Source organism: Lepidochelys kempii, chromosome 3 (genome assembly GCF_965140285.1).
Source record: "Lepidochelys kempii isolate rLepKem1 chromosome 3, rLepKem1.hap1, whole genome shotgun sequence".
In the NCBI taxonomy this organism is placed as follows: Eukaryota; Metazoa; Chordata; order Testudines; family Cheloniidae; genus Lepidochelys; species Lepidochelys kempii.
This window is the reverse complement of record NC_136382.1, coordinates 152,022,490-152,039,557: the sequence shown is the minus strand read 5'-3', so window position 1 is coordinate 152,039,557 and position 17,068 is coordinate 152,022,490. Positions and strand designations below refer to the sequence as shown.

The window sequence follows — 17,068 nt, the reverse complement described above, 5'->3', positions numbered from 1 at the left end:
AGAGTTTTATGTTTAATATTCAAATTTATGATTTGCTGTCTAGTGTTGCTTTTAAAACTTGTATCTGGAGTAAAATAAAGCTTCATTTTGTAATGTTTTCTATTGCAGTCTGTTTTCTTCTAATCTCACTGAAACCTGATCTGAATAACAGGAAGCAGAAATAATGAGAAAACAACTGTATGTTTTTCTTTTTAATAACATCTTCCACTAATTTTATTATTTAAAACGATCTTTACTTTGCTTTTAAGTATTGTTATGCAAACTCTCAAATGTTACAGTTACTGAGATACTTGACTTTAAAAACATCACCAGTGAAATAATAATTTCCATCACCAGTTCAATTACTTCTTTAGACTTAGGGAGAAAAGAATCATTCTTAGAATTTGCATTTAAATTATTCATTTAAAAGATTTAATATAATGGGCAAATGGGCAAACTATTAAACCATTAGAAAAAAGGCAGCTTAGGATAGGTATAACGGTTACATGTGCCAAAGTCTATAAAGTTTCTGTCATAGTCTGAAGGACAGGGTTTACTTGATATCACACAGGAGTGCCACTCCTCTCAGTATCCAGTGATCTGGAGATACGGTTGTCCTCAAATAGATCACAGTGATGTAGGTCAGATCCGTCCTCCTGGGTTTCTTGTAAATAGGACAAACATAGAGTTTGGGATCCTTGGGACCAGTTGTGTTAACAGCAAATATGTGCACCACAGGGAGTATTGTGAAGAGAATCTTTGGTGTAGGTTCAGTGAGTTTACTATTACGTCTGTCCCAGCCTGCTCCATCCAAGTACAGTCCGTAAATATAAACCCCTTCCTGTGTGGAGAGTGAGCAGATATGTTATGCATATATGTTATCTGGTTTAACTTACAGAACGAATAATTAATTTAAACCTGTCAAAATAAGCCTGTGTATTATAGTTAGAAGGATCTGCAATAAGAAAAAAGGGAATTTATAATTTAACATTAAATAACTTGAAAAACCTTCAGAGAATAATGTGATTGAAATGAGTGGAGATTAGTTAGTTGAGTAAGTGAGTTCACCAAATAGAAGATACTACCTAACATTCATTCTGAAGTACTTTACATAAATGATAAAAATATATGCCATAATTATTCCATGGCTGAAGAATAGATACACTTTGATAGGTGCACCTTTGTCCCATTTTTTAGCAAATAGCACAGATGTTTTCAATTTCAGTTCAACACCGAATACAAGAGATAGTTAGTGTAGCTTAGTGTGAATATTTGAATATTTCTTTAATAAAACTTATATTTATAAGCTGCAAAAGAGAAAGTAAGAATCCTCACATTTTCTGTGATTTGTCTTTAACTTGTAAAATGGATAAATACTGTGAGGCGAGTACAGTGTCAACTTTTCTTCTAGCCATTTGAAATGCCTTAAGTATGAAAAAATATAGATTAAATACAGAATTGAATACAAAAATATCTTCATATGTCATACATACAGCAGGGGATGTTGTGATTTCTTCTTTAGATTGCTTTAAAACTTCATTATGTATTGTAACTGTATCTAATGCCCAGCCTTTATGTGCTCGAGTTGCTTCTTGTCTCATTGCTGTCAGGAATCCTGAAAAGTCAAGCCACAGGATTTAGTGTAACTCATCTGAGCAAAAGAACTGACAAAAAGGTGGATGGGGTCCACCTAGTGGACACTCCTCAGGCTACTGGATTGGACCCAAACGTGGCACATCTGCTCTTGGCTTGCTGGGGCTAGGCAGAATTTAGGCACTGGCTCTGGGCCTTTAGGGACACACATCAGGTACAGACCCTATGTTTGACACCCCTCTTGGCAGTGAGGCTCTGCCTAGGTCTTGAAACTAGTGCCAGTTCTCTCAAGCCTCCGCAGTAGCTGTTGCATGCTCACAAAGTTCCACCAAAGCTATGGACCCTTTGGTTCACTATTTCCCTCTTTGGGGATTATTGGACAGAATGAGCAAATAACATACAGATTCTAAAAAGGAATTTCTAAACACACACAATTTACTCTTAGACAGCACAAGAGCTATACAGATCTATGGAAAAACAACCTGGATTCCTGGAGGTGTTGACAGATGGCACACAGTTAAGGGCAATCATAGGTCTCATATTCAAATGACAGCATCTTTGGACAGCTTGGATACTTTAAATCCTTGGCACCTCAGGCTGAAAGGAAATGAAAAAGGAGCCTGATCTCCTTGTGGATTTTGTATGCTTGATGTAAGTCTTCAGTGCTTTTTTGATATTTAGGGTGCACCACTGCTTTTTGGCTGGGTGCTGTTTCTGTGGGCAGAATGAAGGAAGTCTTAGGGTCAAAAGGATGGGTGGTTACAACTTTCAACAGCAGTGGTAGGTCCCACTTAGGGAAGATCAGTCTGACCAATGGTCTGTCCAGTCTGATTGCTCTGAGAAATCTGGATACCTGAGGATTCTACCAAGAAGCCCAAGGATCCTGCAAAGAGTATAATACTTAGGGCTAATACCTGGTGTGCTACGGTGCTGGCTGAAGGCCTTTATCTGCACCTTCCTGAAGAAAGCCAGAGTGGCCAGAATTCCAGGATCCCTTGGATCAGTGTTGTTCTCTTGGCACCACAGACTGAACTTGGTCCATAGGTTTTTAGCATGGAAATTCTCCTCGATGAGAGCAGAGTCCTGATCACTTTGAAAGATAGGCCAAGTGCAACTAACACTTTCCTTTCAATAGCAGGACAATCTGGGACTGAATGCAGGACGGGCCTTGGAAAAAACATGTCTGATATTATCATCTAACTGTGGTTCCATCTTGAATTCTATCAGATAAGAGAACCAGGGTCTCCTTGGCCAGTATGAAGCTAGCACTATCACCCTTGCTTTTTCTCACCTTGTATTTTGGATCATCTTCCCTACGAGAGGGAAGGGCAGGAAGGCATATAGCAGGCCTTGCAGCCATCTGTGCAACAAAGCTTTTGTCCCCATGGACTAAGGGTTTGTTTCCCAGGTGAAGACTTCTGGCCATTTTGCATTCTTGCATTTGGCAAAGAAGGTTGATAGGGGAGACCGAAAGTCTGCGAGATGAAAGTAAAGACTTCCTGGTTCAGGCATTACTCCAAGTAGTTGATTTTGCATCTGCTGAGCCATCTGCCTTTTGTTTCTGCTCTCTCTTTGTGTGTCTCACCTTTAAGGAAGGGAGAGTCTCGTTTACCCATTCCATTGTCTCCACTATTTCTGCATGTAGAGCTATGCTCCTTGTTCCCCCTTGGTTGTTTAGGTATGCAACCATGGACATGTTGTCTGGTTGGACCAAGATGGGATTGCCCTGTAGGCAGCTTTGGAATCTTAGCAGAGCTAGTTTGACAGCTGTGACCTCCAAGAACTTGATGCTGTGGTTCCTTTCCTGGAGCTCCAGATACTCAATATTGTTCTGGGTCCCAGAAGTGCTCCCTATTCCTTCAGACTGGTGTGTGGTTGTGACAACCTGCAGACCTGGAAGGCATATGGGACATTCTGTGGAACTGTCCATCATCTTAGGGGATCCAGCATCAGGTTGGGAACCAGCACCTGGTGTTGCATTCACTCCGGGGAATGGTCCCTGTGATGAGCTATATAAACCCTACACTGGAATAGAAAGGGTAAAGGAGCAGTTTGGGCCCATGTGGCTCCACCCTGCCACACCTGCAGAGTTGGTCCAGTTGGAGGGGGAGCTTAAAAGACAGCCAGATAGCTCAGAAGGGGGCAGACAGGATAGGTCCTACCTTGGGAATTCCTGAGAAAGGGCCCAGCTGAAGCCCAGCTGCAGGAGTGAAGTCTACAGGCAACAGCTACCCCAGCCCCTAGGGGAGGACCAGCCATTCCCTAAGCCCTACGGAACCCTTCACTCCATTGTCTGGTGAATCATTTGTGAGGCTTTCTGACCCCAACCTGGACTCGGTGGGTAAGCTGCAGGAAGTGACCAAAGGAGGCAGTTCTGAAGCACTCCTGGGTGTTCGATATCACTGCCTTTCATAGGGCTCCTGGGTTGGAGCCTAGTTGGGAGGGATGGCCTGAACTCCCCTATCAATTCATTTCCTGCAAAGGGCCCCTGAGCTAAGGGGGATAGAGACATTGTAAGCTCTGAGACAGGGTGTGCAGCCCCCAGAACCCTGTATGTAGGCTGAAGGCTCTTTTGTTGGGGATGTTGGACTTACGTATTTTGTTGGACTGTTACCCCACCATCACCAGAAGGGGGCAGACTCAACTTGTGACCTGGCCAGAGGGCTGAGTTACTGTCTACTGGAAAGGAGACCACCACTGTGCCAGAGCCACCACCTGCAGAGGACTCTAGAGATGGAGGAGAATCATGATCCAGCCACCTAATCATGATTTGGTACCACAGGGTGTGCAGCTCCTCAGAGTCCCACACTCTCAGAAGAAAGGCCGGGACACACTCTGTTAGGATATAGATATTCAGACCTGTCTGTAAAGGCCTATACTCTAAGAATTTAGGTGTATTCTTATCACTTGCCTAGTTATAGAGGTATAAAAGAAAGAATCAAAATCACTGTCTGCCAGTGTAAGGTCCTTCTCTTATTGTGACAGTCTGAGGCCCTGTGCTTAGGCTAAGGCCTTTGGCTAAGCAACAGAGGCAACCATAAGCTGGGAAGCGACCGGTCACATCCTCACATTCCAAACTAGTCACACTGAAATAAAGTGCTATTGGGCTGTTAGGAATACAGTCCTGTCCTGATAATGCCTATCGCCTCCAGAGAAAGGGAAGTGCCTAGAAAATGTAAAAGGAAACTTAGTTTCCTGTCTGGCAAGAACTCACTTATCAATAGCTGGGATGTGAAATCCTCATTTCTTCGTTGTTCTATCACTGTAGCCCCCATTTCCCTATTGTTTGTCTGTATAATCTCTGGTTCTGTGATTGTTTCTGTCTGCTGTATAATTAATTTTGCTGGGTATAAACTAATTAGGGTGGTGGGATATAATTGGTTAAATAATCATGTTACAATATGTTAGGATTGGTTAGTTAAATTTCAGTAAAATGATTGGTTAAGGTATAGCTAAGCAGGACTCACATTTTACTATATAGTCTGCAGTCAATCAGGAAGTATGTGTGTGGGGGGGGGGAATGGAAACAGGGAATGGGAGTGGGGGGGAAATGGGAACAGGGAATGGGGGTGGGGAAATTGGAATCATGTTTAGCTAAGGGCAGGAATGGGAACAGGGACACAGGTAAGGCTCTGTGGTGTCAGAGCTGGGAAGGGGGACACCAAGGAAGGAAACTGGAATCATGCTTGCTGGAAGTTCACCCCAATAAACATCTAATTGTTTGCACCGTTGGACTTCGGGTATTGTTGCTCTCTGTTCATGCGAGAAGGACCAGGGAAGGAAGTGGGTGAAGGAATAAGCTCCCTAACACACTTGATATGTGATCTTACCCATGTGGAGACTCATATGTATGAGACCAGAAGGCCTAATGTCTAAAGATATTGAGCTATGTTTGGCTTCATTCACTTGTCCAGCATTGATATTAGATCCTGGATCTTCTGGAATCAGTCTAGTGATGGGTAGATCTTTGTCACCAAAATGTCTGTCTCCATTCCCAGGTGAATTACATTTCTCAGGTGAATCAGGGAGCTTTTCCTTGTGTTACTGCAAAGCCATGCACATGGAGGAGATTCAGAATCTGGGTTGTGGCAGTGTGTGCCTTACTGTGACTACTACCAGACACCTAAGACTCTGGGTGGAGAGGGGAGAATAGAAAATTTATCTTAGTTTCCTTGGAAGCTTCTGCTCCAGATTCCCCCCTCCTGTCCCACCAGGGTACTTAGTCCCTTCTTGGATACCCTGGGTGTTGGTAGCAACCAATGGACTGCTGTGATGGCTTTGACAATGAGAGAGTTGAAGCCTCTCTGTCGTCTCAGCTATTAATTTCTTGAATGTTTCCATCAATAACTCCTCAGCTGTAAGTCTGGATGCACTATCACGAGTGTATCATGACATCCTAATAGCTACCAAGTTAGCTGCCCTGAGTTCCTAAAAGGATGGCAGTGTTGTCAAAGGTTACTAAGAACGGAAGAACAGGGAAAAGTTTGGAAGGAAAGATGAAAACTTTTAGCCATGTTTGGTTTATACTACCAGTGAGACAGCTACATGGAGATGTCATAGAGGCAGGTTGAAATGCAGCCAGAATAAAGGAAGAAAAGGTCAACAGTCCAGAAAAATAGATTTGTGAATCACTGGCTTAGAGTTAGCAGTCAAACCTGTGAGAATGGATAAGATTACCCAGGCAGAAGAAAAGGTTACTCACCTTGCACAGTAACTGTGGTTCTTTGAGATATGTGTCCCTATGGGTGCTCCGCTCCAGGTGTATTTGCACCCCCTGTGCCTCAGATTGGAGATTTTAGGGAGCAGTATCCATTTGGCTTGCACATGTGCTCTCCCAGTCTCATGCCCTTCATCAGGGCTAGATAGCACTGTGCAGGCAATCCACCCTGAGTTCCTTCTCTATCACAGAGCTCATTGGTAATAACTCTGAAGCAGACGGGAGGAGGATGGGTAGTGGAGCACACACAGGGGACACACATTATCTGCAAAACCAGAGTTAATGCACAAGGTGAGTAACCTTTTCTTCTTCTTCGAGTAGTGTGTCTATGGGTGCTCCACTCTAGGTGACTGCAGCAGTGCCCCTAATAGAGGGTGGGGCTTCAGAGTCAAGTCTAGGATTGAGGATAAAACAGTGGAGCCAAATATGGCATCGGATGCTGAGTCGTGGGTGACTGCATAATGTTCAGCAAATGTATGAGCAGAAGTCCAAGTCACTGCTCTGCATATTTCTGCGACTGGAATGTCCTTGAGGAAGGCTAAGGAAGTGGAGAGAGATCTCGTGGAGAGAGTTCAAACTCTAGAGGGAGGTTGAAGGTTGTGAGTGAAACAGCAATGGGTAATGCAGTCCGATATCCATCTAGAGAGTCTTTGTTGAGCCCTGGTCTACACTGGGGGTGGGTGGAATCGATCTAAGTTACGCAACTTCAGCTACGTTAATAATGTAGCTGAAGTTGACGTACTTAGATCGACTTACCATGGTGTCTTCACCCCGGTGAGTCGACTGCAGCAGCTCCCCCATCGAGTCAGCCTGCGCCTCTCGTGGCGGTGGAGTACAGGAGTCGACAGGAGAGCGCTCGGGGATCGATTTATCGCATCAAGACTAGACACGATAAATCGACCCCCCGCTGGATCGATTGCTGCCCGCCAATCCAGCGGGTAGTGTAGACATACCCTTAGAGATGAGGATCCCTTTGATCTGTCTGCAATGGAGAGAAATAGTCTGGGAGATTTCCTGAAGGGTTTACTCCTAGCCAAATAGAAGGCTAATGCTCTCCTGCCATCAAGTGTATGTAAAGCCACCTCCCTTTTGTCCCGGTGCGGTTTCAGAGAAAAGTCTGAAAGGTGGATATGCTGATGTATATGGAAGTCTGAAGATATTTTTGGTAGGAACCTGGGGTGCAGTCGTAATGTAACCTTGTCTTTGCTATTAGAGCACCTATTTCTCCCACTCTCTGAGCAGACGTAATGGACACTAGGAATGCAGTTTTCGTCGAGAGGTGTAGAAGAGAGCAGGTGGCCAGGAGTTCAGAGGGAGGCCTCATAAGACACCTGAGGAAAAGGCTGAGGTCCCATGCCAGAGTAGGGCACCAGATTTGTGGGAAGAGGTTACTCATATCCTTGAGAAACCTTCTTGTTATAGCATGGGCCAAAACAGAATAACCATCTATCTTATGATGGAAGGTTGTGATGGCTGTGAGAGGCACTTTTATGGAGATTAGCAATAATCCTGACCCTTTTAGTTCTAGGATTTACTCTAACACAAGCAGTAGTGGAGAGGATGTAGGAGTAATGTGTCTTGACTCACACCAGAGTTGGAATCTCTTCCACTTTTGAATATACGTGTGATGAGTAGTTTGTTTCCTGCTATGTAGCAGCACCATTTTTAAATCCTCAGAACAGGTCATTTCCTACCTTTGGAACTATCGAGGAGCCACACCTGGAGTCGGAGAAACTGTAGATGGGGTGCTGGATCCGACCAGCATCCTGAGAAAGGAGATGAGGAACAGGCTGGAGAGTGATTGGTAGGCAAGTCGCCAGTTGAGTAAGGTATGGAAACCATGTTTGTCTTGAACACATGTGAGCTATAAGTATAACCCTGACTCTTTCTTTTCTTGTCTTGAGAAGGACCTTGGATTTTAGAGGAATTGGTGGAAAGGCATAGAAGAGACCTGTGTTCCAGTGTAGGAGAAAGGCATCTCAAAGAGAGTGATAACTCAGGCCAGCCCTGAAGCAGAACTGGGAGCACTTCTTGTTTCTGGCTTCAGCGAGTAAGTCTATCTTTGGGACTCTCCAACGTAGAACTATGCTGTGAAGAATGATAGAGTATATTTCCCATTCATGATCCTGGGAAATTTCCTACTGAAAGCATCTGCTGTAGTGTTCTCTATGTCCAGGAGGTAAGCTGCTGAGATGTTGCTGTGGTAGCAGATATACCAATTCCAGAGTTTCACTGCCTCAGCCCAAAGGGAAGGTGATCTTACTCCTCCCTGGTGGTTTATGTAAAACATATGAGATGTTGTTTGCCATAATCTTTATATGTTGACCCTGATCAGTGGTAGGAAATGTCTACAGGCATTCCTGACTGCTCTGAGTTCCAGTAAATGATATGTAGTGTGGATTCAAGTGGGGACCACTTGCCTTAAATAGCATGGGTGTCCAGGTGGGCTCCCTATCCCAATAGGGATGTATCTTTTGTCAATATTAACATTGGGGTTGGCTGAGTGAAGGGAACACCTGCGCAGACATTGTGAGGGTCTTTCCACCAGTCGAGGGAGGTGTTGACTGACAAGGGCATCGATAAAAGTTTAAGCTGTGTGTGCTTGTACGTACACTGTTCTGAGCCATCCTTGAAGGCAGTGCATGTGGAGTCTTATGTGACTTATTAAAAAGGTGACCACTTCCACGTGTCCCAGCAGTTGAAGACAGTTTCTGGCTGAGGTCTGGTCTGATCTGTTGAGATTAAGTTGGCTAAGGTACTGAATCTGTGTGAGGTAAGGAAAGCTTTGGCCTCTACTACATCTAGGTAGGCCCCTATGGATAAATGGAGTTAATGTGGACTTTTGGATGTTTAATTGTAGTCCCAGTTGGAGAAATAGGTCCATAGTCTTTTGTGTGACCCTCAAATCATCATCAAAGGAGTGTGCTTTGAGCAGGCAATCAGCTAAATATAGGAATATCGTAATTACTTGTTTGCAAACGTGTACCAGTGCCACAGAAAAGACCTTTGAGAACACTCTGGGTGCAGATGATGGACAGAATGGGCGCACCTTGTTGTGAAAGTGGTCTTGTCCCAGAGTGACACTTAGAAACCTTCTGTGGGATGAGTGGATTGTGATATCAAAGTAAGCATCTTATAGGTCAAGGGCCAAGAACTAGACCCCCTGGCCTAGAGACGGGATTATTGCTGCCAAAGTAACCATCTTAAAGCATTGTATCTGAAGGGCTAACCCCGAATTAATATGTATGTAAGATCTTAACCACAGTCTCTGTTAAGAACTTTTCATATAGGCCCAAATACCACAGCTTGGTCAGAGGCCTGGGGCCTAGCTAACAATGAACAATATATGGCTAAAGAAAACCTGGGTGAACAGGAGGCAACCTTGCTTTGTTTCAACTAGATAAGCAGAGTCAGCATAACACCAGATGGTGAGCAGTAATTGCGTGTCCTTATCATGAGTTACAGGCACACAATGCACTGAGAGGAGCCTCAAAGTCTACTCCCCGGTGCAGGAAGGAGATACAGACAAACTCCCCAAATGCCAACCAGAGTTCAGGGAGAGGCCTAACATGTCAGTATGAAATATGACATCCTCCCTTCCACAGATGTATCCTCCCTTACAGATGCCACTTCTAGTTCTCAGAAACAAAATGGTGAACCCTAAGATAATATCTATTGACTGTGCTTTTCACTGTCTTTTTGCTTTAAACCCCCAGGAATGTACCTGTTGGCCAACCAGAAGAACTACCTCATTCCGATAGACCCCAAAAATCAGGATTTAACCTACACATTGCAATAGGAAAAGTTTGAGGGAAAACACCTGTGTATTAGCAACATGTTAACCTGAGCTATGGGCAGAGTCATTATGTAATCTTTTAGACTATTGGTTTATTGTGCTAATCTTGTCTGGCTGCTAGAACCTATCCAGGGGCTCGGGAACTCCCACCCCATCTCTTCTCTCCGCCCATAAGCACCCTATATAATCTATTGTAATCAATTGTTTAGCAGTGTCTCGCTGAGCCTGATAAGCAAAGTGACACTCTGCCAGTGCTGTGCGTAATAAACCCTTGTGCTTGACTCTGTACAGTGTCCATTTCTGTTCCTTCAGATGACGATGAGGATGGGATGCAAGTTTGTGAACTGATTGGGAGCCAGAGACTGACATCCAAAGAGAGGTTAGTATGTTGAATTTACCACCTCATTAGGCTAGGGATAGAAGTCTCTCATCCCTTTTAGACACATTTTGCTCCTGCTTTTTAAAATTTAAGTGAAAAGGAACCTAGACACATGTAATCCAAGCATAGGGGTTAAAAAGGGGTACCAGTTGGGAAGGGAGACGAGTATCAGAGGGTTATATACTGTTTAACTAAGGGCTGTGTTATGGAGCACTTGGACAAACCACCAGCAAGCGAACAGCCATGAGTTAAGCCCAGAACTGGCTGGGTACGTGAGCGGTAGGCAGTGTGAACTGGTGGTCCCACTTCCTCGTTGCACATAACATTGCACGTCCTGACAGAGCACCCTCCATCAGGCATGTGACGTATGTACCCTCGAACAGTACGAGTCTCCAACAAGGCCAGCAATTGTGTGTAAATTGAGACCGCGGTGTTCAAGGGGGGAGAAGGGGAGAAGGGACGTACATCCCCTGGGAGGAGGCAATTGAGGCAGCTGGGATCTCTGTGCCATCTGGGATTTACTATAGCTCCTTTTTTTGTGCAAGTGTGTAAACTTCCAGCGAGTGCAAAGTGGCTCTGGAATTTTTTTAGTGTATGGAGGGATTCATCTGCCTCTTCTGCAGATAATCTGGATGCTTTGAAAGGAAGGTCCTCCACAGTGGACTGGACCTCCCTTGGAAAGCCAGAAAGGTAAAGCTGGGAAGCCCCTGCAGCACCGCTGCTGTTGAGATGGAGCAGGCAGCTGTGTCAGTGGCATCTAGTGAAGCTTGCAACAATGTCCTCGCGAGAAGTTGACCAATAGAGGACAGGATATCAAGATGTATGAAGTGGTTGAAGGTGCCAATAGTGGTTGAAGGTGCCTTGACTGAGAAGTCAAGAAAAGATTTGTCCCTGGTGGAATATTTACATAATAGGTTTTCATTACTACTGTTTATTTATGTAATATTGCAAATGTATGTGGCACTTTACAAATCAGAGAGTAAAATATATTATCTGACTCAAAGAGTTTACATTGTAAGAGTGGTAGCTTAGAATGAAAGAGAGAGGGTTCCACCTCCTACCTATAATGAACCAATCTGATCTAGATTAACAAAACAAGCCAACAAATAACATCTCTCTACGATGTACAAAACTGGTTCCCTTACAATGTACTCATATCTGTTTTTGCTACTGTGCAGTTGCTAAATTACCTGTTGCGGCAGAATGCAACTCTCCAGTACTTGTAACTTGCAATTTAAAATTAGATGAAACGTTACAAGTCATAAGGAAACCAGGAAATAAAAATATATTTTCTTTGGAAGCTATGTTATCAATTTTTGTTACATTAGGTCCATAACCCAGACTCCTGAATTGAAGAAAACAACTACTCATTATTTCATCTACCACATTCAATTACATATGTAGTGAAATGCATCAAACTGTGATTAAACATAATACACTGTACTATAAACATGAGCAAAATCCTGACAGTACGCACCTTGTGGATTAAAGAACCCAGTCATCCAAAACACATTTGGTCTCCCTTCAAATATCCAGGTATGGAACTGAGTATTTCTTTCCAGGAGTTCAGTAAACCAGAATCCAAGTGTTGAAGAATCCCAAGATACCCTTTTCCACAGTTGAGGAATTCGAGCATCATACATATTATCAAGTGCATCTCTCAAATTCTGAAAAAGTGAAAATAATAATAAATGAATTACCTGTAACAGCTGAAATGTGTTAGTTATAAAATGAGTACTTTTTTATGAGAAAGACGCATGTACTCACCTCACTCATAATAATGGTTCCTTCTATGGCTAACTTAAGATCATTCAGACTGTTTCGGAGTATTGTAATAACCTTTTGCATTCGGTCAATTTCTTGACGAAGAAAAATATTCATAGAATTAAGGTGTCCCATCTTTATTAAACGGGCTTTCACCTAAAATATAGGAAGTGTAGAGAAAACAAGTCAATTACATTTTGAAGTTTTGCAAGTATTGTTGTATATGGTAGTTTAATGCTTTTTTAGTACTGAGAAAAATAAATGAGAGGCCTGTGATTTGGGATTGTGGAAACACAACCCAGTGGGATTTTTAGAAGGAGGAAGGGGGACGCAAGGGAAGTCAGTAAATATTCTTATTGACTCCATCTTTTTCTAAGAGATTCAGATTCTGACAAGAAATAATCAAGGATCTTGTAACAGCTCCTTAGATGGCTGAGTTATCATCAAGATATGGTTTCTTAGATCTGCAAAGCAGGAAGTTAGGCAAAAAGGCCCTGGTGAAATTTGAGGAAGGGGAACATTTGTGACAGTGAAAGTAAGCAAAGACAGTGAAGCACATGGGTTCATACAGTCCAATAGCTGAAGCCATGACTGAAGAGAAGGTTACTCACCTTGTGCAGTAACTGAGGTTCTTCAAGATGGCTGTCCCTGTGGGTGCTCCACTTTAGCTGGCTTGACATCCTGTGCTTGTAATTGGAGATTTGTGGTAACAGTGCCATGCTGGATATAACCTTAGGTTTGGATTGACCCGTGACTAGACAGTCATCCAGGTAATGGTAGACCTGTACTCCTAGTCTCCTGAGGAATGCCGATACTACAGCCATACGTTTTGTGAACACTCGAGTGCTGCTGACAGGCTGAATGGAAGCATCAAGAACTGGTAATGCCAGTGTTTCACTATGAATATGAAGAACTTTCTTTGCCCATGGTATATTGATACTTGAAAGTATGCATCTCTTAAATCAAGGGTGGCATATCAGTCAACAGGATCCAGAGAGGAAATAAGGGATGCCAGGGTGACCATGCAAAACTTTATCTTTTTGAGATAGTTGTTGAGCCAAGACAGGTCTAAAATAGATCTGAGGGATCCCTTGGCTTTCAGGATTAGGAAATAATGGAAGTAGCAACCCTTCCCTCTTAAATTCTGTGGAAACTCCTCTATGTCTTCAACCTGAAGGAGAGTTTGAACCTTCTGGACCTGAAATTCTTTGTGTGAGGTGTCCCTGAAGAGGGACTGGGAAGGAGGGATAGAAATAAACTGGAAGATCTATCCCACTTCCACAGTGCTTAACCCCCAACATATGGGACCAAGCACTGAGGAAATGGGAAAGGTGGTTTACAGACAAAAGAAGAATGGGGTCTGGCATCCTGGGAACTGGTACAGCATCTCTGAGTGTTCCATCAAAATGCCTGCTTGGAACAAACTGGATGTCTAGGAGGGGCAGGCATTGATGCAGAAGTAGAAGGAGGAGGTAGTCTATGCCTATAACCTCTACTCTTCTTTTTCTGCAGATCCTGTTGGACAGCTGGAGCAGAATACTGAAGGGGTTGCTGAGACCTGAATTGCTTCCTGGAAGGGACTGGGATGTGCACCCAAGGGACTTTAATATTGCCCTCAAAGCCTTTATCCCATGGAGCTTAGCATCAGTCTGCTCCAAAAGGAGCAAGGATCCCTCCAAGTGATGGTCCTGCCCAGTCTGTTGGACCTCCGGCAGGAGCCCAGAGGACTGTAACCAGGAGCTCCTATGCATGGCCACTGAGAAAGCCATAAGCCTGGCTGCTGAGCCAACCACATCCACAGAAGCTTATAGTGAGGCCCTTTCCGCTGACTTTCCCTCATCCACTAGTGAGGAGAACTCCTGCCTAGCATCCTCTCGGGGCTTGTTTTTAAATTTTAGCATGGAGTTCCATATGTTAGAGTCATACCAGCCCAAAAGTGCATGATGGTTTGCAATCCTGAGCTGGAACCCCACAACAGAACAAACTTTCCTATCAAACATGCCTAACTTTTTTGAATCTTTTGATTTTAGGGTTGTGCCCAGATGCCCCAGGCTTTTTCTCTCTCATTGGTAGCAGATACTACCGGGGGAAAGAGGGAAAGGTGTACAGGGATGAGAGTAAAGGAACTCATAACTTTGAGCAGGTGCATAATACTTGTGCTCGGCCCTTTTTGAAGTTGGGGAAAGGGATGCAGGAGTCTGCCATAGACCTTAACTGAGTCCATAATGGTCTCATTGAAAGGCATGGCCACTCTTTAAGGACCTGCAGTGGCTAAAATATCAACCAGGAAATTAGAGGATTCTTTTACTTCTTCCGCCTGTATGTATATCCTTAAGGAAACCCTCTAACAATTCCTGGTGCACCTTATAGTCATGTGGGGGAGGCAACATGTTCCCCCCAACCCCACCCCGAGACTGCTTCTTTAAGGGAAGAGGAGGAGGAGGCCAGCACTGCCTGTGGATGCCCTTTCTCCCTTTCTTGATCTTCACGGTCCTGTTGAGCTGGCTCTTGCTGTCCAGTACTTGGCTCAGTACCAAAGTCAGGGACAGTTGCTACCTGGTGGGTAGGTGTGCACGCCATTCCAATGCCACTAAATAGGAGTTCTTGGAATAGGATCTGGAAATAGGCTCAAAGCCCCCTGAATTCCAAAAGGCCACTGGATAGGGCATAGGCACCCAATGACCTCCTGGCCAACCGCTTGATGGTACTCCTTTGACCAGATCCCTTGAAGGGTAGAAACTTCTGGAGGAGGGGTAGTGAGAGTGGCTCTGAGAACAGGAAATGTAGGACCTGACCTCTGACTTGGAAGACAATGATTCTCTTTCTGCTGGCCCTGGAGGCACCATTCCAGATGGTGCTGGTGACTGGTAGAGAGGCCTGCAGAGAAGGCGGGCGTTACAGATTTTCCCTTTGATGGTACCGAAGAATGAGCCATCAGGAGTACGTAAGGCTGGCATGGTTCTGAGTGCTGTAGTGATTCTGCTGGTTCTCCTGTGTGCACTGGCACTAATAGTGTCGACTCTTGTACTGCCAGCAATACAGGCACGAACAGAGCCAGGAGGTTCCTGGCAGCCTCAAACACTTCCAGCATGGTCAGTACCGAGACAGTGTCAGTATGGTGTGATGCCACAGAGGTGGAAGGAGCTCCTTCTGGTTCCAGACTCAATGGAACGTGCCTAGGCACTGGAGTCAATGGTGCCATCTTCGATGGTACCAAAGCAGAGGAGTGCTTTACCACCACAATCTACTCCTGTCCCCGTGCCTAGCTTCAGTGTCAGGGATCTCCCCCTTTTGTCAGTCTGCTTTTTATGCCTCTTATTAGGCACTGGGGATGGTGAGCAGTGCTGGGACTCAAACATGATAGGAGGCACTTGGTGCCGAATCTGACCAACCTGGCTCAAATGGGGGGCTCAAGGCAACCTCCATGAGTAGAAACTTTAACCTGGCTTCACAGTCTCTCTTTGTGTGCGGCTTAAAGTCCCTACAAGTTTGGCAACACTACCCCAGTAGGAGTTTCCTTGAGGCACTTCAAGCAACTTGAGTGCAGGTCACTCCTGGACATAGCCTTAATGCAGGGCTTAAAGCCTGGTAACTAAGGCATCCCTCGGCTCCAGGAACCAACCGAAATCCTCAGATGGGGTAAAAACTGAACTAACTAAACAAACACTAAACTATTTACAATAAAATACAGGAGAACACAGTCCACTGAGAGCACTTGCAAAAACAAGAAGAGCAGTTCCAGTGACTGTCACAGGTGATCTGAAGGAACTGAGAAGGTTCGGGATTGGTTGGGCCCTTTACATCAGCACCAGCAGCATGCAGCAGCAGAGGGCAGGGGTGGCAGGTTTGTAGAAATTCTGGTGGTGCTCAGAACCCGCCCCCCCAAAACTCCGCCCCCCACCTGCCTAAGGCTCTGGGAGGGAGTTTGGGTGGGGGAGGAGGTCTGGGGTGCAGGCCCTGGGCTGGGGCATGGGATTGGGGTGCAGGACGGGTGAGAGTTTGGGTGCTTGGTGAAGGCTCTGGGAATGCAGGAGGGAGTTTGGGTGCAGGCTATGGGAGGGAGTTTGGGTGCAGGCTCTGGGAGGGAGTGCGGAGGGCTGGGGTGCAGGATCTGGGAAGGAGTTGGGGGCAGGAGAGGGTGTGTGGTAAGGAGGTGAGGGTGCAGGCTCTGGGATGGAGTTTGAGTGGGGGAGGAGGTCTGGGATGCAGGCCCTGGGCTGAGGCAGGGGTTTGGGGTGAAGGACGGGTGAGAGGTTGGTCTCTGGGATGGAGTTTTGGTGGGGGAGGGGTCTGGGGTGCAGGCTCTGGGATGGAGTTTAGGTGCTGGGTGCAGGCTCTGGTGGTGTAGGAGGGGGTGGGGGGTCTAGACTCTGGGATGGAGTCTGGGTGTAGGCTCTGGGCTTGGGCAAGGGGTGGGGGTGTAGGAGAGGGTGAGGGGTGCAGGCTCTGGGACAGAGTTTGGGTGCAGAGGTGGGAGGGTGCGACACTTACCTGGGGCTCCTAGGCAGGGCGAGCTGGGAGTCTCCATGTGCTGCTACCCCCAGGCACCGCCTCCGCAGCTTCCTATTGGCTTCAGGGGTACTTGGGGGCGGGGCACAGACCCACCCCATCCAGGGGCTGCAGGGCGGGGCCAGTAGCCACGTGGTGCGAGCAGGCAGGACACCGCTCAGATCTGCTGCGCTGCTGGTGGTGAGTGAGGGCCCCGGGCTGTTTTAAATGGCCCAGGGGACACGTGGGGCAGAAGACGGGGCTGAGGGAGAGACCTGGCCTCAGACATTGCTGGAGCCGGGCCCCGGGTCAGGAATATTTCTGGTGCCCAGGCACCACGGGCCCATAAAAC

At 45.7% G+C, this 17,068-nt stretch overlaps 1 protein-coding gene across 1 annotated transcript in view; it reads right to left on the bottom strand.

The window, feature by feature from the left end:
- Positions 1-327: 327 nt before the first annotated feature.
- The window catches only part of DNAH8 (dynein axonemal heavy chain 8), a 583,322-nt gene continuing 566,581 nt past the window's right edge, over positions 328-17,068 (bottom strand). The window contains exons 88-91 of the mRNA XM_078852248.1: positions 12,232-12,384; positions 11,942-12,131; positions 1,473-1,594; positions 328-820 (exon numbers count right to left, since the gene is read on the bottom strand). Coding sequence (XP_078708374.1) covers positions 533-820; positions 1,473-1,594; positions 11,942-12,131; positions 12,232-12,384 — 753 coding nt within the window. The 3' untranslated portion in view covers positions 328-532. The remainder of the gene's footprint in view (positions 821-1,472; positions 1,595-11,941; positions 12,132-12,231; positions 12,385-17,068) is intronic.